Raw genomic sequence first — 24776 nt, 5'->3', positions numbered from 1 at the left:
TACAGATTGATAAAGGGGCCGTGATGTGGTTGAGATGAGATTGGGAATGACTGTTCTAATCCATAGCAGGACACATAACTTTGCTGTACATTTGTCATAAGTTGCTAAGTTACCCATTGTTCTTTTTTCTTTTTTCTTTTCTTTTGTTTTATTGTTTTAATGTTTGGCACAGCCCTGTGAGGCAACTCCTATTGGATATTGGGCTATACAAAACGATTGATTGATTGATTGATTGATTGATTGATTGATTGATTGATTGATTGATTGATTGATTGATTGATTGATATGACTACGGCAATAATTGTTCACTGTAGCAAATCACTGTCAATGGCAGTTTACTTAAGGCGTCTATAATATAAATTCTCAAAGTACACATAACTATAACTCATAACAAATGTTCTGTTTTGCAGATTTGATACCAGACATCGCCTCCACGGATCCGGACACAATATTTGCCAACAATGAGATCAGCCTGCGGGACATTGAGATCTATGGCTTTGACTATGACTACACTTTGGCCTTTTACTCCAAGCATCTACACACTTTAATATTCAACATAGCAAGAGATATTCTCATCACTCAGCACAGAGTATGTACATATCATTTTGAAAACTTGCTATGTGCAACGTCACTCATATGGTAGTATTTATTACCTTGTTGTTATCAATGTGGGGTAACAGTAGATTTAACCATGTGTCTAATCTTCTTGTTTTTTTTTCTTTCTAAATGTACATGTCTCTGTCAATAGTATCCAGAGGGGCTACGGGAGTACGAGTATATAGCTGATTTTGCTGTAAGGGGACTCCACTATGATGTTCAAAAGGTAAGCTTCAGATTTTTGTGTTTTGCTTTTTCACATATCTAAGCAGTATTTTTTATTTATTTATTTACAAATTGCATTATACAATAGGCATTGCTCATGAAAATCGATGCTTTTCACTACATCCAACTGGGAACTGTATACAGGTATGGATTTCTGCTTGTTTAAGTGCAGTAATATTAAAAGAAGCAAACATTTACTGGATGTTTATTTTAAGTTTGAATTAGCTCATCCATTTTTGCAGGGGTCTTAATCCAGTTCCAGACCAGGAAGTGATTGCAATGTATGAAGGCAGCCATGTGCCACTGGACATCATGAGTGACTTCTATGGAAAGAGCTCCCAGGGCCAAACCATGAAGCAGTTTATGGACATATTCTCTCTCCCTGAGATGACGCTGCTGTCCTGCGTCAACGACTTCTTCATGAGGCACAACATTGACTATGAGCCGGTGCATCTCTACAAAGACGTGAAGGTTTGTTTCTTTTATATTTTATCTGAGGGATTTGCTTCCAGCATTAACTTCCAGCATAAATCAAATATTCACATTTCCTCTGTAGTGGGCAGTAATTCTCCAGCCAATCAATCTCATCTTAATTTTAGCTCCAATAGCAAGTATCTAATTTTAGTAGCCTGCCTCCAGCCATCTGCGTCTCTTCTCCAGTGCCCTGTTCCTTCACAAAGGGGGGGGGGGGGGGGTCTGCTGTCACTGTCCTGTCTATTGTATGTGACAGTGCTGAGTTTTGACAGATAGCTGTCATTAAACACTTAGACACACTCTGAGACTCACAGGCACAATGTCATTTCAAGGACACTGACAGGCGCGATGTTTATTAATTATTGTCAGTCTTCACTTACATCTTTTCTTTTTATCATATAACTGTTAGAGGTTCAGGCCCTTCTCCAAACACAACTCCCAAAAGTGCATTTACAAACCCTCTTGCCCCAGGTCACACGGTGTGAAAATAGCAGTGGAAAGTTTTCTTTTAAATCACCTAAGTAACTAACTTCAGGGCTCCTTTTTCATTTATCATTTGTATGCAGCCAGCCACTTCTTTTGTGCTTTTAAAGCAACTGTTTATGTACAAAGTGTTGCTACTCGGGCTGAATGCTAATATTGAACACTAAAGTTATGGCTCCCTGACTTTGGGTTGTTTTCGTTTCTCCTCACAGGAAGCCATTCGAGATGTTCACGTTAAGGGCATTATGTACCGAGCTGTGGAGGCAGATATTGGTATTGTGCTTTTCCCTTCTACATCTTAAAAAAAAAAGAAAAACTTGGATGGATCTTGAAAATCTCCATAATTTTGCGAGAAACTGTGGCTTTTTGTAATATGGATACTGCTTCACCTTTATAATTTGTTGAGACACTGTGCAGCCCATGTTTCCAAAGCATTGCACTGTTTTGTTCATACATGCTGACCTAAAAGCATTGTCTACTCCTAGATAAATATATTTGCTATGGTGAGGAGAGCCACGCTATGCTGAAGAAGCTGTCAGAGCATGGAAAAAAGATGTTCCTCATTACCAACAGCCCTTTTGACTTTGTGTAAGTGCAGGAAAACACATTGTAAGTGTTTGTTGGATTAATTAATTAAAGGTGTCATGTGTGGATGCTCTAATATATCAGCGAGCCTCTGCACTAAGTCCCAGCTAACACAGAGGGCAAACATCCAAGGCGCTACATTTGTCAGTGACGAGAACAAACATATTGTGGACGCTTGATTGCACATAATGACCAGCTATGTACAACTGCAATATTTCCTGGGTATAAGGAAGGGGCTGTTACACACCCATCGGCTTTTTTGCATTAATTTCTCGCATGAGACAGTTACAGTTGATCGCAGTGAAGTTTATTAAAATGCATGTATCTTGTCACCCACAGGAATCGCGGGATGAGCTATATCGTGGGGAAGGACTGGAGGGATCTGTTTGATATTGTCATAGTCCAGGCTGATAAACCCAGCTTCTTCAACGACAGGAGAAAGTAAGTATATCCTGGCCTTGGCGTCCTTTTGTGACTGCAGGGAAGGTTTCAAGCACACTTTTTTATTCATGGAGCAGTATACAATACTGTTTTTTTTAATGGATAGGCAACAGCTATGTGTGAATTTGGCTCTTGATATGTATGTCTCCTGAATTATGCATTTTGTTGCAGACCATTCCGGCGGGTGACGGATAAAGGTGCACTGCTGTGGGACAGGATCCACAAGTTGGAGAAGGGGCATATTTACAAACAGGTAACGTATCTTCACCATGGTGAACCGTGTTTTTATTGAGTATTTATTATGTACAGAGGGATAGGTTTTTGCCAGTGGTTTTCCTACCTGTGTCTGCACTACATTGCTTTTGAATCTGCTAAAAGTTCATTAATTTTGTTAGACACAAACTGTTTTCTTCTATAACTTATAAAACTTTTGTTATAGTGCTTCAGTATTAGCTGTGATTGTGTCAAAACAAATGTTTAAAATACAACTAAGTCGTGACCAAAACAAGGAACTCACAGAAAAAAATAATGTCTGAAACAGATTTTTAAATTTGTTTGCATAAAATGTAATGTATAAGTCTCAGTCAGTAATTCTTTGTTGTACTGTGGCGATATGGACATTGGGTCTCCCAATATTGCAACAATGAGGATTTGCCGATAAATGATGCTGTCCCATTCGTCATGTACAAGACACCGCACATGGAGCCGTTGTCTATGGTTGTACTGTGTTATGAAGTTCTGCTGCAACGTGTAATTGCTTCTTGGAACACAAAAGTTTGCTGAACAACTTTGAAACCCTTAATCATCCGTCATAGCTCTGTTTTAATAGATACTTTCCTAGTTCTCAATTACTCGCTTCAATTGTAAAGTAATAAATCTTTCCACAATTTGGTTGGAATCCAGGACAAACAGGCTCGTAAGAAAACCATATCTTATGAAAAATTAGATCATCATAGATAGCCATTACTTTGTGTACCTTGTCTTCCTGCAGTCACCATTTATGGTTCAACATGTAGACATGACAGTAGTACCGTAATGGTTTATGCTGTAATTGAATTAGTGTGGAGATCCAGTGAAACATTTGAGTTTTACCAACCTTTCATACTTAAAATGTAACTTTTCTAACTTTTGCTCTCTGTCAGGGAAACCTTTATGAGTTCCTGCGGCTCACTGGCTGGAGAGGATCCAAAGTGCTCTACTTTGGGGATCACATTTATAGCGACTTAGCGGTAAGTAGCATTGCACCTCATACATCTCATAAAAGCTGGAAATATGAAGAAAAAAACAGAGCATTTAAAGATTTCATTTTAGATAGAGACACTTCCCTTCATCTTAACTCTGGCTGTATAAATCTTCTAAGCCCTCTTCGGTGTTAAGGTTAGGCACTAAGGAAGTCTTTAAAAGATACTTAAGATGATTATGATCAAGCTGAAACTATTTTTGTTCATGAAGTTATTTTGCTCACCTGCACAAGTCATCTGCAAGGTTTTTAATGACTTCTAATTTATTAAACCATGCTCAACTTGCTAAATCACATGTTTATTTACCGTTTCATTACAGCTGCCTAGCAACATGTTAATATTCCTGTTTGTTCTGAGCAAATAGATTTTTCTTGTACTGCTCCACACCGAGAAAGCCTTTAACTCTTCGTTAACAGAAGACTTGACATCTTTGGTCGAAAGCACAGCAACAGAGCAGCACAGTGTAAAGTCTCAGAGCTCTGACATGTTGACGGCCCTGTATAGTTCAATTAAGCATTTAGATTAAACTGAATTTAACAAATTGCAAAACTGCAGGTATTATCAGGTTATGTAAAGTCTTCTGCATATGACAAATATTACTCTCTTTTCATGGGATATTATGGGTAATCATCCTGAGTCTCTTTATTAAACTATCAACCTTGACAAACAACCTTTACAAATAACAACTGTTATAAATTACTAGACTTTCTCCCACATTTTTTCTCACATGAACGTTGTTTAGCTCACGTTGGGGTAAATAAAGTTTTTAGTTTGACCTGTGAGAGCCTACGGCTTAAAGGAATAGGCCACCGTTTTTATATACTGAGATATGCTCTTACCTCACTTTAGCCAGGTTAATATATCCCCGTCTGGTCTTTGTCCGTGCGCTCTGCCAGGCAAACGGAGCACATACGCAGCCTCTCCCACATGTCACATAGCTCCAAAAAAGCTCACGATAGAAGCTACCAAGCTCTTCCACGTGTTCCCTATTTAAATAAAGTTACGTGAAGTGTTTTCATGCGAAGTATATTTACACAGAAATGTAACGTGTCGATTTTATAAGCAGATAAAAAGGGGGACTATATTGTGAGGCGTAATGATACGAGGAGTAAAACGTCCGCGCAGTAACTCCTAAAGGTTATTGACGGAAGTGAGCGGGGGAAGTCTTTAGGAGTTACTGCGCGGACGTTTTGCTCCTCGTATCATTACGCCTTACAATATAGTCCCCCTTTTTATTTGCTTATAAAATCGACATGCTACATTTCTGTGTCAATATACTTCGCATGAAAACACTTCACGTAACTTTATTTAAATAGGGAACACGTGGAAGAGCTTGGTAGCTTCTATCGTGAGCTTTTTTGGAGCTATGTGACATGTGGGAGAGGCTGCGTATGTGCTCCGTTTGCGTGACAGAGCGCACGGACAAAGACCAGACGGGGATATATTAACCTGGCTAAAGTGAGGTAAGAGCATATCTCAGTATATAAAAACGGTGGCCTATTCCTTTAAGGAAGAACTCAAGGCAGTGCGACGTAAACGAGGAAATAGATGTCAGCGGTGCTCCCATCAGAGCAGTCACCACCTCTTGTGACGCCCTCTCACAAGCTGCGAAGGCGCAAAGCACATGGCTCCGCCACTCAGAATAATTCACCAAGAGCCTGCACCCATCTGTGTGTCAGCACAAGATCTGGCCTCAGGTGTTTTAATGGCGTTAAAGGGCAAAAGAAACTCCTGGTGAAATGACCTCAAATACCTTGGGGTCTCAGATGGCCAAGGTGGGGGTTAAGAGGTTAAAAACAGTAATGCCCAAAAATGTCAGGTTTAAATGAAATCAGGGGGTTGTTTATTTAATGCCATAAGGATTCATTAGATGCACATCTGTCAAGTCTGCATTATCACATATGCCACATGTGCCACAGCCAAATCAAATAGAACTTAACATGACTTTTGCCACTTAACTTATTTTCAGTGGAGTGGCCCACATTCATTAACAAACAACTCGTGTTCAGTGGGAGTAAATGTATTAACAAATACAGGAGACAGAGCTGAAGATGGTGTGTTTCTCTTCGGGAGCCACAAACATGGATGAGGGAGAGGATTAAGATACAAAGCACATCAGAGGGACAGCTCATGATAGAAATCCATGTAATGCCCAAATTTGTGCTCTCAGGAGGAGATACAACTAGATAAAGATGCTTTATTTACTGCAAGACCCTTGAAAGTGAACACCAGGCCAAAATGATGGACAAACGAAATAAAAGTTCTTCATTATTATTGTTGAAATATCAGGCGATGACTGTAACATTTATTTGTCCTGCAGGATTTGACACTGAAGCACGGCTGGAGGACAGGTGCCATTATCCCCGAGCTGAGGAAAGAGATTAAAATCATGAACACAGAGCAGTATGTGCACATGACGACCTGGTTACAGGCTCTCACCGGCCTTATAGAGCAGATGCAGGTCAGTGAGTTTACATCAAAACACTACCTAATGGGAATAGTGACAACCAAATCACAAATTCTGATTCAACAAGCCTATAATTTAACTGTTATGCTCCTGAACAGGTTCACCGTGATCCAGTATCTCAGGCCGTTGTTCAGGAGTGGATCAAAGAGAGGGAAGCAATGAAGTGAGGACATTTCTGAATTACAAATCATGCACGTATTAGATGTAAAAGAAACACAAAGTTATAGCTGTGTTGTGGAAACCAAAAATACTGCAAAACCATTTCACAATTTGGTCAGGTTTCCATCCACATGTTTTTATTATAATGAAATACGTGCTTCGACAGGCCGCAGACCAAAGACATCTTCAACGCTCAGTTCGGGAGTCTGTTCCGGACGTACCATAACCCCACGTACTTCTCGCGCCGCCTGTCCCGCTTCGCCGACATCTACATGGCCTCCATCAGCTGCCTCCTCGACTACGACTTCAAGCACACGTTCTTCCCGCGCCGCTCCCCTCTCCAGCACGAGTCCACCTTCTGGCCCCAGCACCGTCCCGCCGGCATTTCCGCCAGCCCCCAGGTCGAACAAAGATGAAGGAAAAGAAAACATCCACACCGACCCGCATGCAAAACTGTAACAACCATTTCAGGGCTGAATGTGAGTAGTGAAGCGGCGTTCGATGTAGTTCTATGGAGAAAGCGACTTGACACTTTGTACATGTAATTTTACAATGCTGCCTCTAGAGGGCAATCACAGTATTTGCAGTAGTAAAAAAAAAGAATTGACTGTTTTTAAGCATCTGTTAAAGAGAGATAAAACATGAAAGGAAGGGGAATACTTTTCAATGCTCATTTGCCTTATGTCAATAGATATTCCACACGACAAGAAGCGTTTTACTTGAAGCTTTAAAATTTTAAATGCAAATAGTGCCGAAGAAGTGTGCGTATGATGAGGTGTGAGGAGGAGTGTGGCAGATATTTTTAGCACTATAGTTCGAGACTGTGACGAGCTCTGCCGTCTTCACAGGCTCTGCTTTTATTTTTGCAGAAAATGTGTGAAAACGAGACGGGTCTATTTAGATGTTGTGAGAGAATGATTAATGGAGCAAATTATTCTGAACAGGGAAAGGCTTTTTGTGATGTTTGTGTTTGTTTGGGTGAAGTGTGTTTTTATTCACTATTTATTAAAAGTCTCTATGTCACTTCATGTGAGCGCTCTTCTTTTCCATTGACGAAAACAACGATTTTACCAGCACGCACAAAGGCAGTCGCAGTGCATTATAGCTCTCAGTAATTTGCATTAATCAGATGAGGTTTTTCCCTTTTATTATAACAGTCTCTGCACTATGATAGACACAAGAGATTTTTTTCTTTTCAAGTTCACCCGATGCGCCTTTGATGAGTAAGTCTTTCCCCGTCATCCATCTTCGTCAGAACTATACTGTTTAATTTGGAAATGGATGTATGAAATAATGTTCAATTTGTGAATAGCCATTTTGCAATTACCTTTATAGCAGTGGGTTGTTTGGCGTAATCCCGCGAAATCGTGTTAGGCCTCATTTGGCATATTGCATTAGAGGCTTTTTTTTCTTTGGAGACAGGTGCACTCTCTCAGGATCAGAGATACAGCATCGGCTCAAAGTGAGGTTCGCCGCGGATCAGCCATGATAAGATCGGGCGTTCGTGATCTGACCATTGTGTCCGCAGCTGCGCTTTCCGCGGGGTCACCACTTTTTGTCTCTCGCACCATGGACACCAACGGCACGGCGTGGAGCTCCGGAGGAGGCGAGGAGGCGCTGGTTACCGTGCCGCCGACCGTCTTCCCCAGATTTGGCTACAGCATCCTCTCCTTTCTCATGTTCATTACCACCGTGCTGACCGTCTTCAACAACACAACAGTGATCGTGGTCATGGTGAGAAACTCGCTCCTGCAGCCCATGAACGTGTTTATACTCAGCTTGGCGGTGTCTGACCTCATGATTGGCCTGTGCGGCTCCCTGGTCGTGACCATCACCAACTACAGAGGCTCCTTCTTCATCGGCCGCGCTGCCTGTGTCTTCCAGGGATTTGCGGTCAATTATTTCGGTGAGATAAAAGTTTACTTTATTAAGGTCTAGAGTCTTGGGGCTATGGCTGTTTTCTGAAGGCCAAAAGGTTAAAGCACAAACAGTTGGGAGGATATTGTTTTCTTCATTCTAGTCTGTTTATATCCACTGTTGAAAATGCTGTTGCTTTATTATTCCTATCTCTGGCAAGTTCAGTGTATGTGTGCAGTGTTATGGACATGCATGTATACTTTTTATATACTTATACAGTCTTACTGTTCAGTCTCAAACAATCTTATTGATAGTATCCTCAAACTATTATACTATAGATTTAGTTTCACAATCGTTTATTTGGCCTTTGTAATAAAACAGGGAAATTGCATAAATGTACATTAGAGTCAGATGGCAAATCGCTTGTGTAAAAGTACTCATATTTGCGTGGTCTCAAATATTTTGCTCAGTATACTGTAGCTCATATGGATACTAAATCTTATGGGCACATATGTTTAGCACTAACATGATTTGGCATTGTTTAAACAAAATGTCTATGTTGCATTTTCTTTTTTTAATGAATCCTAAAATCAAACATCCCTCCTTGGAAATAAAATGTATTTTAATTATTTTATGTATTCATGTTGACCATGTGACTGAAAAGAATGGTCCAATATTATGAATATTCATTATTATTGGACCGAAGAACATTTATCCTCTTGGATCAGGAGTGAACTCTAGTCCTATAAAAACTCTGGTGAGCTTTATCATACATATACTGTGCATGATTTATTGTAACAGATTAAGGTCGCTGCAAATGTAACATCACATAGTAATCTTTATAATAACCATCTCCTTCTCAGTTATATGAGTCTCTAAGAAGATCAAAAGATCATGACACCTCGGCTCGGACTTGAGAGATCTATTTATTTTTTAGCCGTCTCATATCTCTCTCAGCAGATTGCTTTTTCCTGAACACATTGCTCTTGTAAAGTTATCCAAGTCTTACTGCATTGTCCCTCTGCTGTTGTGCAGGTTTGGTGTCCCTGTGCACTTTGACCCTTCTGGCCTATGAGCGCTACCATGTGGTTTGCAAGCCCCGCGCTGGGATGAAGCTGAGCATGAGGAGGAGTATGATGGGCCTGTTGTTCGTCTGGGTCTTCTGCCTCTTCTGGGCCATCGCCCCGCTGTTCGGCTGGAGCGGCTATGGGCCGGAGGGGGTGCAGACCTCCTGCTCTTTGGCCTGGGAGGAGAGGTCCTGGAGCAACTACAGCTACCTCATCCTGTACACACTGCTCTGCTTCCTCCTCCCAGTGACCATCATCATCTACTGCTACTACAAAGTGCTCACGTGTATGAACAAGGTAAGTCTTTTGTGCTGTTTCTGAATGTTTCTAAACTGTTTCCCCCTTCAATCTTAAGTTTGTATCACTGTAAGTATCATTCTAAGGTCAAATATTGCATAATTGCATAACACCCACTCAAGTTCTCCTTGATCAAATTAATTAAAACCAACCATAATGTACAGAATTTGTCCTCCAAGACAGTGACAGTTAGAGGCTTATGTTTGGAGTGGTTAACATCCACACTTGGTGTCTTAGCACAGAGGAACTTTTTGACCATTTCAATGTCTGGAACAGAGTCTCCAGCCTCTGCTTCCACAACAGAGGATGTGGGATTGAAGAGATTCCCCTTGTAGTCCTTCACAGTCAAACAACATCATCAGCCAAGGTCAACAGCAAGCCCCCTCCATTACCTTAACCCATGGGGCACTGGGCTGTTTGCCAATATCTCTCCACTTTACACCATATACTAGTCTACTCAGGCGCTTTCCGGAGATAGCTATGAACACACACGGAGCATCTACCCTAAGCCTGACTCCAACTGAACACTTGTTTCACAAGAGAATATTGGTTGCACTTTACAGCACAGTAATAACATGGTAATAGGATGGAAGTTGCATGGTAACTGGGGATGATTGGGAATTTATTTTACAGCTCTTTACCGTGTTATAATATTTTCAAACAATCCTATTACCATGCTCTTACTGTTGTATAAGATTTAAGTTTTATCATCCACCTCTTTACCGCTGTCGTGTTGTCGTTCTGTCGTAGCTGAACCGAAGCGTGGAGCTCCAGGGGGGCAGGCCCAGTCAGCAGGAGAACGAACACGCCATCACTATGGTCCTGTCAATGATCGTGGCCTTCTTCATCTGCTGGCTCCCCTACACTGTCCTGTCTGTGGTGGTGGTGGTCGACCCTGAGCTCTACATCCATCCTCTCCTTGCCACGATGCCCATGTACTTTGCCAAGACCAGCCCGGTGTACAACCCCGTTATTTACTTCCTGTCCAACAAGCAGGTAAGGTAGGAGTTATGACTTGATGAACTTGGCCCGCTATTTCTGGCGGATGATCATTTTTGTTGTGTCCCAGTTTCGCGACGCCACGCTGGAAATGCTGTCCTGTGGAAAGTACATCCCGCACGGCCCTGCCGCCTCCAACATCAGAATGCTACCGCTAAACAACAGGGGATCCCGACCCCCTCTGACCAGGAACATTCACAGCAAGGTGTTGCCGCTGTGACGCAGTGAACCGCAGACATCTTAAGGATCGTGAATGTAGTCTCTCGAAAGAGCAACGAGCTGGACTGGCTTGCCTTATTCATCAAGGTCATCAGTGTTACAAAGAGAGTGGTGGAAAGAAACATGTACCTTTTCAGTGCATGCGCCACTCATTTTTTTACTTGAGAAACTAGAAATCTATGTTTTTGACCTTGCTTGCAAAACAGAAGGTCAGAGGCTTCATAGATATGTTATAGTGGTAGTGGCAGGCACGGTATTTGTTGTGGTGGTAGTTGATTTTACTTTAAAGGTGTTATTCTTATTCAGCTTACATTATTTACAAGTAATTTCCTAAATGATTAATACTCCATTTCCGCCCTATGGCAACTGTAATAGTGAGACTGCTGTATTGGAAAACTATCCCACTTTTATGTTCATTCTGGACTAAACATAACTGTCACACTGGACCTTTTTAGACCATGGTTTATTCTTGTCATTTTTTTCTTTTCAAGGATTCACGTGAACGTTGGGAAGTAGCGCCAAAACAGAGCAACAAGCAGGACACGACCGGCTGTCCTTTGTGCATCCGTAAACCATTTGTGAAAACCATTATGAGTTTTAATAATTGAACACACGAACCCCGGAGAGTCTAAATCTGTTGGCCCCAGTGTTATTTATAGACTTTCTGCTGAGATTGTGCTGGACAGTGCAGTCTTCCTCTGAGGAAAATTGATTTTACATACATTACAGTGTGCAGAGCCCGCCATAAATCCACTGTTAAGTTGCTTCTGTGACGTCGCCCACACCATTCATGTGATAATATGTAAACACACATGTTAAAGGGCACACGTAGTCGTTGTTTTTTTTTTTTTTTTGGGGGGGGGGGTTCTCATTACGTTACCGCTACAGCTCCATTAAATTTCACATGGAAGATGCAATTCACAAGTCTTGCCCTTTTCCCCCCACCCCTCTCCGCGAACTTGCACAAAAACACATTATGTGATTTTGCTGCAGTGTGGACGGTATAGGAATAATTCCTTTCATAAGTACCTGTGTGGATACTAGCTTTTCTCAATGCAATTACGCAGGTGGAGGAGGGGAAAGCAAATACAATACAGCCCCTTAATCCTCGCTCTCCTCGCCGCGTCCGTGAGAGAGCTGCTAATACAAGAGAGGAAGTCATTTGTTAGAATCAGTTCTGCATTAGCCACAAAAGCACATAATTAAAACAAGACAAATTTGGCTGCGCTTCCAGTCTTGCTTTACTTTGTTCAAGCTTACAAAAGTCAGAAGAGGGAAATGCATGCGCTCGCTTCGGTCTCAATGGTGTGAAATGGGATTAAGTTGATTAAAGACAGAATGCATAATGGCAGGAATCTGGAGAAAAGACGCGCTGGGGCATAATTGACGTATTTCAGTCATTTTAAGGGATCTGACTTGATAGTTGATGGCTAATTATTATTTATGGATTATGGATTTAGCTATTCATTGTCACCACCGAGTAGAGAGAAACGTTCAAGTTTTACTCTTCGTCGTTGCACAATTGGGGATATGAATGGTACGTTTTATATTTGGCAGAAAGAGAGGCTTCAAAGTTGATCTGTCAGAGCAGCGGTAGACAACGTCAGCCCCGGGTGAGCAAATCCATCAACATCAGGCCCTCCAGATGATTTGGAGAGAATAGAAAAAGAGATCAAAGCACCTGGTAAAATCCCATATAATACTGAAAATGTTGTCAATTCATTTAAAAAGTTCCTGTACTACTATTGGATAGGATTGTCCTACCTTGGATAGGACAAACATCTGTCTGTCACTGTGTTTGAGGGATGGCAACTGACAAATGGATGAGCTTTCCCAAAAATGCCGGATTGGGCTGTCGTGGTCAGTAGAAAGAGGGTAAAGAGGTCCGTGCAGAAATCTATGCCTGGTCATAATGTTGTGGCTGATTGTTGTGAGAAAATCAGGTGCAAGTTTGGGTGATCTTTATCCTTTGTCTGCACAAGCTCATACAAAATAAACGTTGTAGACATTGCAAATGCTTTGGTTCAAGAGTAAAATTAGTCTTGTTGACGGTTTCGTGCCTCCCACTCCTTTGGCGCCCTTCTTGTAAATAGTTCACACATAGGCACTAGTGCTATTTAAAGTGCTTTTCATTTTCTCTTTTTTTCAAGTGCTTTTTCTGACTGGAAAATCTTTCATTCGCTTCATTTTATTGTGGAGCTCCGTGAGCCATTTGATCAGCCTAATATGTTTGTCTGCAGCGAAAACCGCATTGTGTTGATCTAATCCCAGATTTGGTGTAGTTCATAATCTTTTTTGAGGCAAAGAGTATTTCACACTACATCTCTAAACAGGATTACATAATATCATTGTATAATCCAGCAGCATGGCCGCTCCTCATTTCATTTCCCTTTGCCAAACGTGGGTTTTGCAAGTCATCCATCTGGCCTTGTTGTTGCAAACCTTTGCGACATGATCTTTTGGACAATTGGGGCAGCTGTGCTCTTCTCAAAGCGCGTAACAGTGGCTCCTACTTTTCCATTCCTGAGGTTGATTTATTGTTGAATTACTTGTTTCCATGAGATACTGTATGTACTTTGTGTATTGATGTGAATACAGACTGTCTAGACCTGTGTTTGGCTCAATATGTACATTACATTTTTTATGATGTAAGTATATTTCTCATGTTTTATAGCTTGAATTACTTCATCAAATTCATGTTATTTTTTTTGTCTGCCATTATGCAGAAATGTGTGACATATTCCCAGAGTTGTCCAAACTATGGCGCGGCAGCTCTTCACCAATCATCCAATCACAGCCCATCTCAAGCCACACCTTTGCGACAGTTAATCACCGCAGATGCTCATTGCCGCTTCAACCATTTCATCGCCCAGGGATAAAGAAATGGCTAACCTTCCTTGTCCATCTCTCAGTCGTTTCCTAGCTGTGCTGCGACCCTCCTCCACCCCTCCTCTGCCTGGCCTTTCCTCAGCTCTGTTCGTCGTTGTCAACTGGCCGCCCCGGGTTTCATCCTCTACCACCACCAGTGTCCGGGCTCCGGGAGAACAGTCTGTCTAACATCATCACTTCATCATCGCCATGTATTTTTCATATCGTTAAAGGGGCTAGATGCAAGTTAGCCATTTTATACTTACTACTGCCACCTCAGGCCATACGTGTAACTGCAGCTTCTATATTAAGCTCGTGCATGACGGTAGTTCGGACCGAATTAACACCTTTTTGAGTGACACTGCAGGATTTTAGAGGCAGTTGTGGTGAACAGGTCTGGGTTCATTCTACACATTAGGACATGGCTGGAACATGTAGGAGGAGGACAATACATATTTTTATACTATACTCTATATTGTCCCTTTTATGCAATCTTCCGCCGGGCACAGTCTTTTCAGGTTGAAATGCATCTATGCCCAGGGAAAAGTGTGGTTGCACAGTTAAAACTCCTGCTAAATGCAACCAGCAAAATGTCCTGAACTGAGCATAATTTTTTCCGCTTTATACATGTGTCAATATAATGAAAAACGTTTTGACACCCCTGAAATATTTAAGCATGTTTCAATCAATCAAAAAAATTGTTATTGAACTATTTGACAGTTTCTCATCACAATGCCCAACATCGTGTTTGGTATTTCTTGTCACAATCCAGCCTCCGTTTTATAAAGCAGTATTCTTTATAAACTAATTACACAAAGCATGATTTCAATCAATCACCCAGCCCTGGCCTTTTTTTTTCCAGTGGCCTCCACTGTTCTCACCCCGCACAGCTTTTAATGATTGTGAACTGTTATGTCTCCCCTGTGACCTTCTTCGAGTGTGAGGCGATAATGAAAAGGGCGGATCGTGTGTCATAACATGTCTAAGCCTCAAGTTTTGCCTATAAATACTAGTTCCAAGCAGTAAAAACTAGGAACTGGGACCACACGTTTGAACATGCCATGACTTTAGCAAGGAGTGGAGACCAACATGCCCTGCACACGAAGAACAAAACGGCTTTGGAAGAGTACCTCGAGCTCGGGTTTGTCGCTGCCCACGCTTTAATCCTTCTGGCTACCCTTTTTGTCGGGATTGCGGCAAATGTTTTCGTATTGCTTGCCGTCTACAAGCAAAAGAGTCTTCAAACTTCCAACAACGCTCTCGTGGTGAACTTGGCTGTCATAGACTTCCTTAGATGCGTTATCGACTGCCCGATTCTGCTGACTATTGTTGCGACGGTGCACCAGAGAGGCCACGCGGAAAGTATCATTTGTGACACCCAAGTGGTGTCTTTTTCCTTCAGTTGCTGCATCCAGTTGCTGACTTTGGCTTGTATAAGTGCAGAGAGACACCAGGCAATTTCACAACCCTTCAAAACGGGCCAAAGGCGAAGACGCATTATGGCTCTGATCCCGTCGACGTGGATTGTGGCGATTGCGGTTGCTTTATTTTGCCTGTTTTTTCTCAAAGACTCCCCCGTGTACATCAAATGCCAAGGAAATAACAAGGGGCCTCATCAAACGTCTTATGACAAGTATGGCCTCTACATGGTGCTGCCACTATGGGCCAGCTGCTTCACCGTCATTATCGGCTTCTACGCTCAAATCTTTATCCTCGTCAGATCACACAACAGGAAGATTTTCGATAAAGGTATCATTCCGGAGAAGAAAGTAGAAAGCAAGAAGAAGGAGCTTAATATTGTCCAAGTGGAACCGATGGGGACACAAAAATCCCCCAACAAAGATACAGTGTCTGCTTTGTTGACCCCCAACCTCCCACAATGCATCTCTCCAGCTCCTGGGAATGAAAAGGAAAACACATTGGAAGTGTTGCCCCCTCGAAATCACCAGGGAGAATCAGTTGGCTTTTCAAAGTTTATTTCGAGCTCAAATAGTACAGAAAAGAAAAGTGTAAACATAGGTCCCCTGTGAATAAAGGATAAAATAGTTTAGCGTACTATGGATTAAGTTAAAATGGACAAACAGATAAAACGACACTTACACGTCCCAGATGTAACAAGGCTTAGGCCACGGCCCGACTACTGCGCCACAGCTTCTGGACTGAGGCTGTGGGCCTAGCTCTTTTAAACTAGTATCAACAGGTCACGTGATGGGCGCGCTTCCGGTTTCAATTATAAAAAGACAGTGTTTAATTTAGCGAAAAGATGAATAAATACTGTTATTTACAGTGAACCATTTACCAACAATAAGAAGGCGCTTAAATACTTTGTCGAAAATGGGCTGACAACACCCTCCCCCACTAAAAATAATGTTAAACCAACATTCCCTTAATCCTACTGGGGGGTCTTACTTGACTTAAACCATAAATTGTAGCAAATAAACAATTTGAACCACAACAATACTTCACAAAAGAGTCCAGGCTAAATGAATAGTGTCCGTTATCCAAGAGTCCTTTGGCCCGGCGGTACACACAGGTTTAAAGGTCCATTTCCGTATTTGGGTAGATAGTCCGTTGAAGCATTGGTGGGTCCCAGAATCTTCAGAATTGACTCAAGGAAAATATCTTTTACCCCAGATTTTGTAGCAGCATAGTAAACCAACTAAACAAATGGCATGTACTACTTAAACAATAATTACAGTACATTTACTACTATTGCACATATCTCTATTGCACACAAGCCACATACTTTAAAGTGCAAAGTGCAAAGTGCAACTCAATTAACAGGTACATAAAGTGCATGTTACTACTGCATTACGACTGGAAATTAAAAAGGATATAGGTTGGCCGAGGTGCTGAAGAAGCCGTCTCGGACCCTCGCTGGTTTGGACACACCGACAGGACAGGTCTGCACTTCCCGGACCGTGGGCTCACCAAGCTGGTCGTAGGTGTAGAAGCGCCTGGGCCGTCTGGTTCTGACAGGTCTTGCAGATCCCTCCGAGGAGTCAGAGGATGATGCCTCTCGCTCAGATGAATCCGCTTCCTGCACTGGCTCTGGCTCCGGCTCAGGGTCAACCTCTGGGATCAGGATCACCACTTCAGCTCTCTCCTCAGCAGGTGCAGCTCCCTGTTCCGGCTGTCTTGGAGTGGGGACTCTAGGTTGGAACTCTCTGGCAGTTGGATTGAGCGGCTGAAGAGCGGGTTGGGGTGGCAGGACGAGATGGTAGTCTTCCTCACTAGAGCTCTCTGTACCTGCAGGCTGGATGTTGCACTTAACACTTGTCCCTCTTCCTGGCGACGTTCTGGTTCTCCTGCTTCTCCTTTTAGGGTTGGGGACGACAGGCGCTGGTTCAACCAGGTAAGGACAAGGTAAGAGCAAGTTTCTGTGCAGCACCCGTCTTCTCCCTACAGCATTCAGAGGCTCAACCACATAGACAGGGCTTCCAGGGCCTTTGCTCTCCCTCACCACATGGACAGTGTCCTCCCAGTGACTGCGGAGCTTCCCCGGACCACCTCGAGGCGTGAGATTTCTCACCAATACATGGTCACCCGGGTTCAGCGTGGAGCTCCAGGCGCGCTGATTGTAATAATCTTGGCCCTTTTTTGCAGACTTCCTCATGTTCGTCAGGGCAATGGCATAGGCTTCCTGCATTGCCTCTCTCCACTTCTCCGCATAGCCAGCAGGGGTCTGTTTCTCTGCGTCACCGAGCTTCTTGGGAAACAAGAGGTCAACTGGGAGGGTTGGTTCACGTCCAAAAAGCAGGAAGAAAGGGGAGTACCCTGTCGCCTCGTGGATGGTGGAGTTGTAGGCATGAACTACTTTGTTGAGGTGCTCCTTCCATCTGGCCTTTTGTGTCTCCTCCAGTGTCCGCAGCATACTCAACAGAGTCCTGTTAAAACGTTCGGCAGGGTTAGCTTGGGGGTGGTAAGGTGTAGTGCGAGAGTGTTGAATACCACCATATTCCTGGAGCTTCCGAAACAGCTGGTTCTCAAACTCTCTCCCTTGGTCGTGGTGGATCCTGGATGGAAACCCAAAGCGTGGGATAAATTCGTCAAACAGCTTTCTGGCAGCAGTTTTCCCGGCCTTGTCTTTAGTTGCGTAGGCCTGAGCGTATTTAGTGAAATGGTCCACTAAAACCAGGATATACTCTTCCCCTCCGTTGCTTTTCTCCAGATGTAAAAAGTCTATTGAGACCATCTCGAATGGTGCAGAAGTTTCAATGCTTTGAAGTGGTGTCCTTGTGACTCTGTTGGGCCTTTTGTTTTTGATGCAGCTGCAGACACGTGTAACGTAGTGCTCCATCTCCTGCCTCATTTTTGGCCAAAAGAAGCGCTCTCGGGCCAGGGCCACCATCCGGTCAGCACCCAAGTGTCCCATCTCCTCATGGAGGTACTTATACACCAGGGGCTTCAAGGGCTCTGGCACCACCAGTTGCAGCCTGTTGTTGGTCTTCCTCCACAGGAGTCCATCTTCACCCAGCTGCAGCTTTGGCCATTCTCTCAGGAGAACCCGGACTTGCTCACTCTCTGCAGCTTTGTCTCTGTACTTCAGGTAAGTGTTTTCTCTTTTCAGGTTAGAGACCCTCTGGATGGCTGGATCTGCATTCTGCTGGGCCTGGATGTCTTGGATGGAGAAGGGCTGAAGGGGTGGTACAGCACTGCCATCTGGTGGTAGGACATCCACATTACAGGTGACAGCAGAAATCCAGTTGATCTCACCTGTTTGGCTGCTTTTGACTGCTTTACAGATGCTGTCCATGACCTCCGGCTCACACTCTTCCGTGCACTCCTGCATGATGGTTTTGATGGGCTTAGGTCTGCGAGAGAGAAAGTCAGCATCTGTGTTAGCTGTTCCAGGTCTGTACTTGAGTGTAAATCTATAGTCTGCCAGCTCTGCAACCCAGCGGTGACCCGTGGCGTTGAGTTTTGCCGACTTGGTAACGTAAGTGAGTGGGTTATTGTCACTGTAGACTGTGAAGTGTGGCGCGTGGAACAGGTAGTCACGGAAACGCTCTGTGATGGCCCATTTCAGTGCGAGGAATTCCAGTTTTCCTGAGTGTAGCTTGTAGTTCTTCTCTGCAGGCGTCAGGGTTCTGGATCCGTAGCCAATGACTCTCAGTGCGCCATCTTGTCGCTGGTACAGCACAGCACCGAGCCCTTGCTCTGAGGCGTCAACATGGAGAATGAAAGGCTGCTCGAGGTCTGGATATGCCATAACAGGTGGATTTGTAAGTTGGTTCACAAGCGTCTCTAAAACTGCTCTGTGTATCTCTGTCCACTGAACCGGAGAGGAGGGTGGGAGCTGAGCACCTGAATGTTTTGTCCCCTTTTTGTGGCAGTGTTTTGGCTCACCTTTGGGCTTTGCCAGCAGCTCATACAGTGGCTTTGCAGTCCTGGAGAAGTCCTGGATGTAAGCTCTGTAGTAGCTCAAGAATCCCAGGAGCTTCCTCACCTCTCTCACTGTAGCTGGGGTCTGGTACGTGAGCGCCTTTACTGCCTCCGCCTCTCTTGGGTTCATCCTGTATCCTTCTGCAGAGATCACACGACCAACATACGTTACTTGTGGCTTAAACAACTCACATTTTTCGGCTCTCAGCTTCATCCCACAGGCTCTCTGTCGCCGCAGGACTTGTCTGACGTTTTCCACATGTTGGTCAAATGTGCGGCTGAAAACAAGGACATCATCCAGATAGGGCACACAGACTTCATCCCTCAGATCTCCCAGGCATCCCTCCATGTGGCGTTGAAAAGCAGCCGGGGCATTTGAGAGGCCAAATGGGATCCTGGTCCACTCATAGAGTCCCCATGGTGTAATAAAGGCTGTGTATGGTCTGCTCTTCTCGCTCATGAAGCCTTGGTGGTATGCTTTGCCCTGGTCCAGGACGGTGAACCAGGAGTTTCCACCCAAGTTTTCCAGGATTTCTTGGATCCTGGGGATGGGATGACGGTCTGGCCAGGTCTTCTCATTCAGCAGCCTGTAATCAATGCATAACCGGAGAGTGCCGTCCTTTTTCCTGACGCAGACTACCGGTGAAGAGTAAGAGGAATAGGACTTTTGAACCCAACCTCTACTCAACAAATCCTGAATGTGAGCCTTGACTTCCTGATACAGGTGTCGGGGTATGGCATTGTATGTTCTCTGGACAGGAACAGAGTCTTTCAAATTAATGTCCATTTGCAAACCAGTGACACAACCAGCATCCCACTCATCTCTGGCAAACACGTCACCCTCCTCCATCAGCATCTGACGAACTCTGTGCTGCTGCTCTGCCGAGAGGTGACTCAGATCTACAGGCGGGACCCAGGGCTCCCTCTGTGGTGCTTGACTGGGCTGCTCCGGTGAGGATGTGGCACTGCCCTCTGGTGACTTGGGCTCTAGTGGGTAAACAGCATCAACACTGTGTAACCAGCCAAGCGTTGTGCGGCCACAAAGAGTAATATCACAGTCTGTTGTGTTTTCAACAGTTACCTTAATCCTCGTATTCTCTTGATGTTGAATGAGCTGCTCTCTTACTTTGAGTCCTGTGGGCCACGGTGTCTCCGGGTTAGGCTCCAACACGACGTGAGTTCCACAGAGCAACCCTTGCTGTAGATAGTTGCATTGCACTTGGATGGCGTTCCTCTTTGGGACAGTAACTGGCATTCTTCCCAGACGAGCAATGTGGGGGTTGTTTTCAGGTGACGGCTTCTGTAAAACAGTTAGAACAGCCCTCGCAGTTTCCTGACCCACATCAAGCGCTGAACAAAATCTCCTTACCATGTGACCAGAAGGAAAACAGCTTCCAAGACCCTCATTTGCCAAAGCCAGCTCCTCAATTACATTAAATCCAATAATAGGACGTTCCAGATCTGTAGAGGCGACTAAGATAGGAACAACTACTGGTTCATCACTCATCCCAGCAACAGCATCTTGTGACAGTGCAAACTTCACTTCAATCCAGCCCTGATATGGAATCTTTGTCCCATTTGCTGCGGACAGATCCAGCCCTCCTTCTTCCAGTAACTCTTCTACAGGCCTCACAGTAACATGGGGTAAGTGTCTCTGCTTCCACTCATCTCCAATAATGGACACTTGTGAGCCAGTGTCCCACAGCACTTTGGTGTCAACATTGTTCATTGTGGCTCGAACAAGGCACCTCCTCCCCACAAGCTTAGCAGTTTGATGTTGTTTACCAGTGAGGGGCGCTGTGGTGCAGAATATGTCTGTGTTCTTACCAAGATGTACGCTGGTTTCGATCTTGTTGGTCGAGGCTGTGGTGTTCCTAGGCGCTCTGCGGCAACCAACGGCCCAGTGGTCTATGCTCCCACACTTGTAGCAGTGGTCGCATTTCCCCCCTGGATTGGTCCGCTGGCACTGGTGACACTGCCGGTTGGGGCGTGTCCTTGGCGGTGGTCTGTTGTAGCTGTGGCTGGCTTGTCCCCATGGTGGTGGTTGTCCGGGTGGCTGGTGCAGGCTTGACAGCTGAGTGGTGAGATTCTGAATGGCTTCACAGATTGCTTTGTTCCCCTGGTCTACTTTCTCCATCAATGTGTCACGTTTTTCAAACTTTTGCTTTTTATAACTGGTAGAGTTACTGTCATAACTGCTGCTCTCTGAATCAGTGAAATGTGGATCATTACTCACCGCTAACACCTTGGCTCTGGATTTGCTTGAGAGCTTGCCCTTCCTCTCCATCTCCAGGTTGTAGGCGGCGGTCATTTTCTCCAGCAGAACTTCATCAGTTACTCTCGGTTTTTGCAAATATGGCTTTAAGTCAATACGGATGGTGTCATCTTGAAGTCCGGTAAGTATGGTTTGCAAAAACTGATTTTGGATGAGCTCTGGGCTGTACTTCAAGCCAGTGTCTGCTCTCTCTGAAGCAAAGAGTATCTGTTGCCTCAAGTCCATAGCTCGAACTAAAAACTGGACTGGAGTCTCTCCGTGATCTTGTGCAGCACGAGTTAAGGAGTGGTACAGCTCATTAGCATCTTTTTCAACAAAATGAGTCCGCAATATTTGTTTCAGAGCTTTCAATGACAAATCATCTCTACTTTCCAGATAACTTCGCAGTTTTGTTCCTGGAATCATAGCTTGAAGGACTGCATCAATAATTTCGCATTCATCATATCCCTTCTTTAATGCTTTTGTAATTTGTCTTTCTAAACTTGCATATCCCAGCTTATCCGTTTGATTATGTTCACCAATTTGTCCATTAATTTTCAAGTCTTTTCTATACATTGGGTGAACAACAGTTTGAGTTCTTTCAGACAAATTATTAGGGGCAGTAAGCGTGGTGGCAGAGGTGCGTGGTCTTACCACAGGTTCCGTGTTGCTGGGCGCAGTACCAGCTGTGTCCGCCAGAGGGCGGCGTGGCGACGTGGGACCAGACGTAGACAGCGTTTTTCTCAGTTCATCAATTCTGTCATTTATTTTCAATAACAATGACATTCCTCCATCTTCAAGCGACGTGACATCCTCACACTCCAAATGCTGCAGAATTAGCCTTCTCAATTTGCGAGGTGAGTCTTTTTCTTCATCTTCAACATTGATTTCAAGTGTAGTGCATATTTTAAGAAGTTCCGAAGCAGGTAAGGCAATTAGCTTTTCCTCGATTTCTTCCAGCATATTTTCCCATTCAGACACTTGTTCGTTAAAGTCTGGCATGATTGGAAAGTCTTTTACCTTGGCTTTGATCGTGACTTGCGGTGGGTTGTGTCGTCTTCCTTGACCTAGCTTCCGTTAGCATTAGCTCCGTGATAGCTTCGTGTTGGCGTCTCTCGTAGCGTATTCCACTCACGAATATAGTCCACACACGCGCTCCGGAGCCACAATCCACGGTAGCGGTCCAGGTCATCCACAAACTTAATCCAACCGGGCAGAAACACCAAGATTTTGTTGCCCCCTCGAAATCACCAGGGAGAATCAGTTGGCTTTTCAAAGTTTATTTCGAGCTCAAATAGTACAGAAAAGAAAAGTGTAAACATAGGTCCCCTGTGAATAAAGGATAAAATAGTTTAGCGTACTATGGATTAAGTTAAAATGGACAAACAGATAAAACGACACTTACACGTCCCAGATGTAACAAGGCTTAGGCCACGGCCCGACTACTGCGCCACAGCTTCTGGACTGAGGCTGTGGGCCTAGCTCTTTTAAACTAGTATCAACAGGTCACGTGATGGGCGCGCTTCCGGTTTCAATTATAAAAAGACAGTGTTTAATTTAGCGAAAAGATGAATAAATACTGTTATTTACAGTGAACCATTTACCAACAATAAGAAGGCGCTTAAATACTTTGTCGAAAATGGGCTGACAACAGAAGTAATTGAGTTGGAACAGCCTGGTACAAAAGCAATACAGCACGGGGAGAAAGCCATCAGAAGTGGGGAGCCAACAGCTACAGCGGTAAATGAAGACGCGGCAAATGGATCAACCTCCAAGTTGCGGCAAGTGTCAAACAATTTAAATGTTGGAAAGCCAAAAGAAAAAGCGCAAAATGAGGAATCAGTCCAGGAAGCTAACCGGTTTCTTGCTCAATCCACTGTGCAAACGACCGACGGAGAGCCGGCTTCGAACACAGAGGTGAAAGCGAATGAAAGCGCAACAGTGGGTCAAGTTTCTCCAGTGGCGATCACAGAGGTGGACGCCCCGGCCCAGAGCTTTGAGGGGGCGGTGTGTATAATGCCCTCCAAAGCGGCCAGAGAGAGGGCCAATAAGGTGAAAGAGAGCAAGATGGCCAAACGTGCAGGATATATTATTGTAACGTATCTGCTGTTCTGGCTACCAGTCATCACCACCATAATGCTCAACTTTGCACTGCACGGAAATAAGAATACTCAAGTAAGTCATGCAAAATGCCATTCCACATACAATTTCACCCAATAAATAGAATATGTTCTAGTGTTTATTTGTAAAACATACCTAAAAATATGTGTCAATCACCTTTCCTCATACCTAACTTGTAACCTTGCTTGGAGCGGGACATCACCAGTTTATCTACAGACTACATGCTTAGTTTTGCTGAACCAAATTTGAAATATTACTTTCTTTTGGTAATAGCATTGTTTGTTTAGCTGTTGAGTTTAGTGACAGTTTAGTTACATCTCTGACATGTAAACAGGAATATTAGATGGTGTTTAAAGCAGTGTGACTTTAAGCACCACCTAATTGATTCATCTTTTCAATTTAGCTACATTTTTAAGCATTTTTTCCCCCCCTAGCATCAGAGATTATGTGTCAGCATCGTGTCGTAATTTTCCTTTCAGGTTTCTGTGATCCAGGACTTGGAGGTGCTGTCAGTGTCTGTGGCCTGCATCACCTCCCTCAGTAATCCCATCATATACGCCGCAGTGAACCCACAGTTTCGCGCCGAGTTTTATCGGCTCAGAAACAAAGTTAAATCCATGTGTCACAAGTCGTGATTTCTCTAAATCCAGATGTAGGCCGTTTTTGTTTTTCTACGATGTGACAATATTTAAAATTATTTGTTGTTTAATCATATTTGCCATGAGATTAGACACTCAAAATGGATCAATATTTGTTCAACTAAATTCTTCAAATGAATTAGAAGTAGATGTCAAGTGTTTGTTGTCAAAAATATAATACAGTATATAACACAGTTCATAAAACTATACCCCCGGCCTTTGAAACTGTGAGAAAGAATTCTGGCAGACTTGAGTTGTGAGCAGTACATGAACCCTGCAGAGCTGAGGCACCACCTGCTGCTTTATACCTTAAGAGCAATCAGCCCAGCAGGAGAACGTTACACCATCCACGGCCCAAACAAGTGCTCATCGTCCCCCTGAGACACCCAGCCCGAGACC

At 43.8% G+C, this 24776-nt stretch overlaps 3 protein-coding genes across 3 annotated transcripts in view; all 3 read left to right on the top strand.

Moving 5' to 3' along the window:
- nt5dc3 (5'-nucleotidase domain containing 3) overlaps positions 1-7636 on the top strand; it is a 9398-nt gene extending 1762 nt beyond the window's left edge. Inside the window, exons 2-13 of the mRNA XM_079567491.1 lie at positions 411-589; positions 749-823; positions 911-966; positions 1065-1293; positions 1992-2052; positions 2265-2367; positions 2704-2805; positions 2977-3058; positions 3948-4034; positions 6367-6507; positions 6612-6676; positions 6839-7636. Coding sequence (XP_079423617.1) covers positions 411-589; positions 749-823; positions 911-966; positions 1065-1293; positions 1992-2052; positions 2265-2367; positions 2704-2805; positions 2977-3058; positions 3948-4034; positions 6367-6507; positions 6612-6676; positions 6839-7088 — 1430 coding nt within the window. The 3' untranslated portion in view covers positions 7089-7636. The remainder of the gene's footprint in view (positions 1-410; positions 590-748; positions 824-910; positions 967-1064; positions 1294-1991; positions 2053-2264; positions 2368-2703; positions 2806-2976; positions 3059-3947; positions 4035-6366; positions 6508-6611; positions 6677-6838) is intronic.
- A 220-nt stretch (positions 7637-7856) lies between these two features.
- On the top strand, positions 7857-11958 carry LOC306971268 (vertebrate ancient opsin-like). Its single transcript, XM_079567492.1, has 4 exons — positions 7857-8578; positions 9565-9893; positions 10644-10889; positions 10963-11958. Exons 1-4 carry the CDS (start codon positions 8158-8160, stop codon positions 11110-11112), a joined length of 1146 nt encoding a protein of 381 aa, XP_079423618.1. The 5' UTR covers positions 7857-8157; the 3' UTR covers positions 11113-11958.
- A 2750-nt stretch (positions 11959-14708) lies between these two features.
- Positions 14709-24374, top strand: LOC306971313 (uncharacterized protein; the record flags this gene model as incomplete). Its single annotated transcript, XM_079567553.1, has 8 exons — positions 14709-15904; positions 18439-18528; positions 18947-18972; positions 19059-19113; positions 19316-19386; positions 20956-21008; positions 23273-23802; positions 24219-24374. Exons 1-8 carry the CDS (start codon positions 15041-15043, stop codon positions 24372-24374), a joined length of 1845 nt encoding a protein of 614 aa, XP_079423679.1. The 5' UTR covers positions 14709-15040.
- Positions 24375-24776: the final 402 nt, after the last annotated feature.

This window comes from Gobius niger (genome assembly GCF_951799975.1).
Source record: "Gobius niger genome assembly, chromosome: 12".
Taxonomy (NCBI): Eukaryota; Metazoa; Chordata; class Actinopteri; order Gobiiformes; family Gobiidae; genus Gobius; species Gobius niger.
This window is presented reverse-complemented; position numbering and strand designations above follow the sequence as displayed.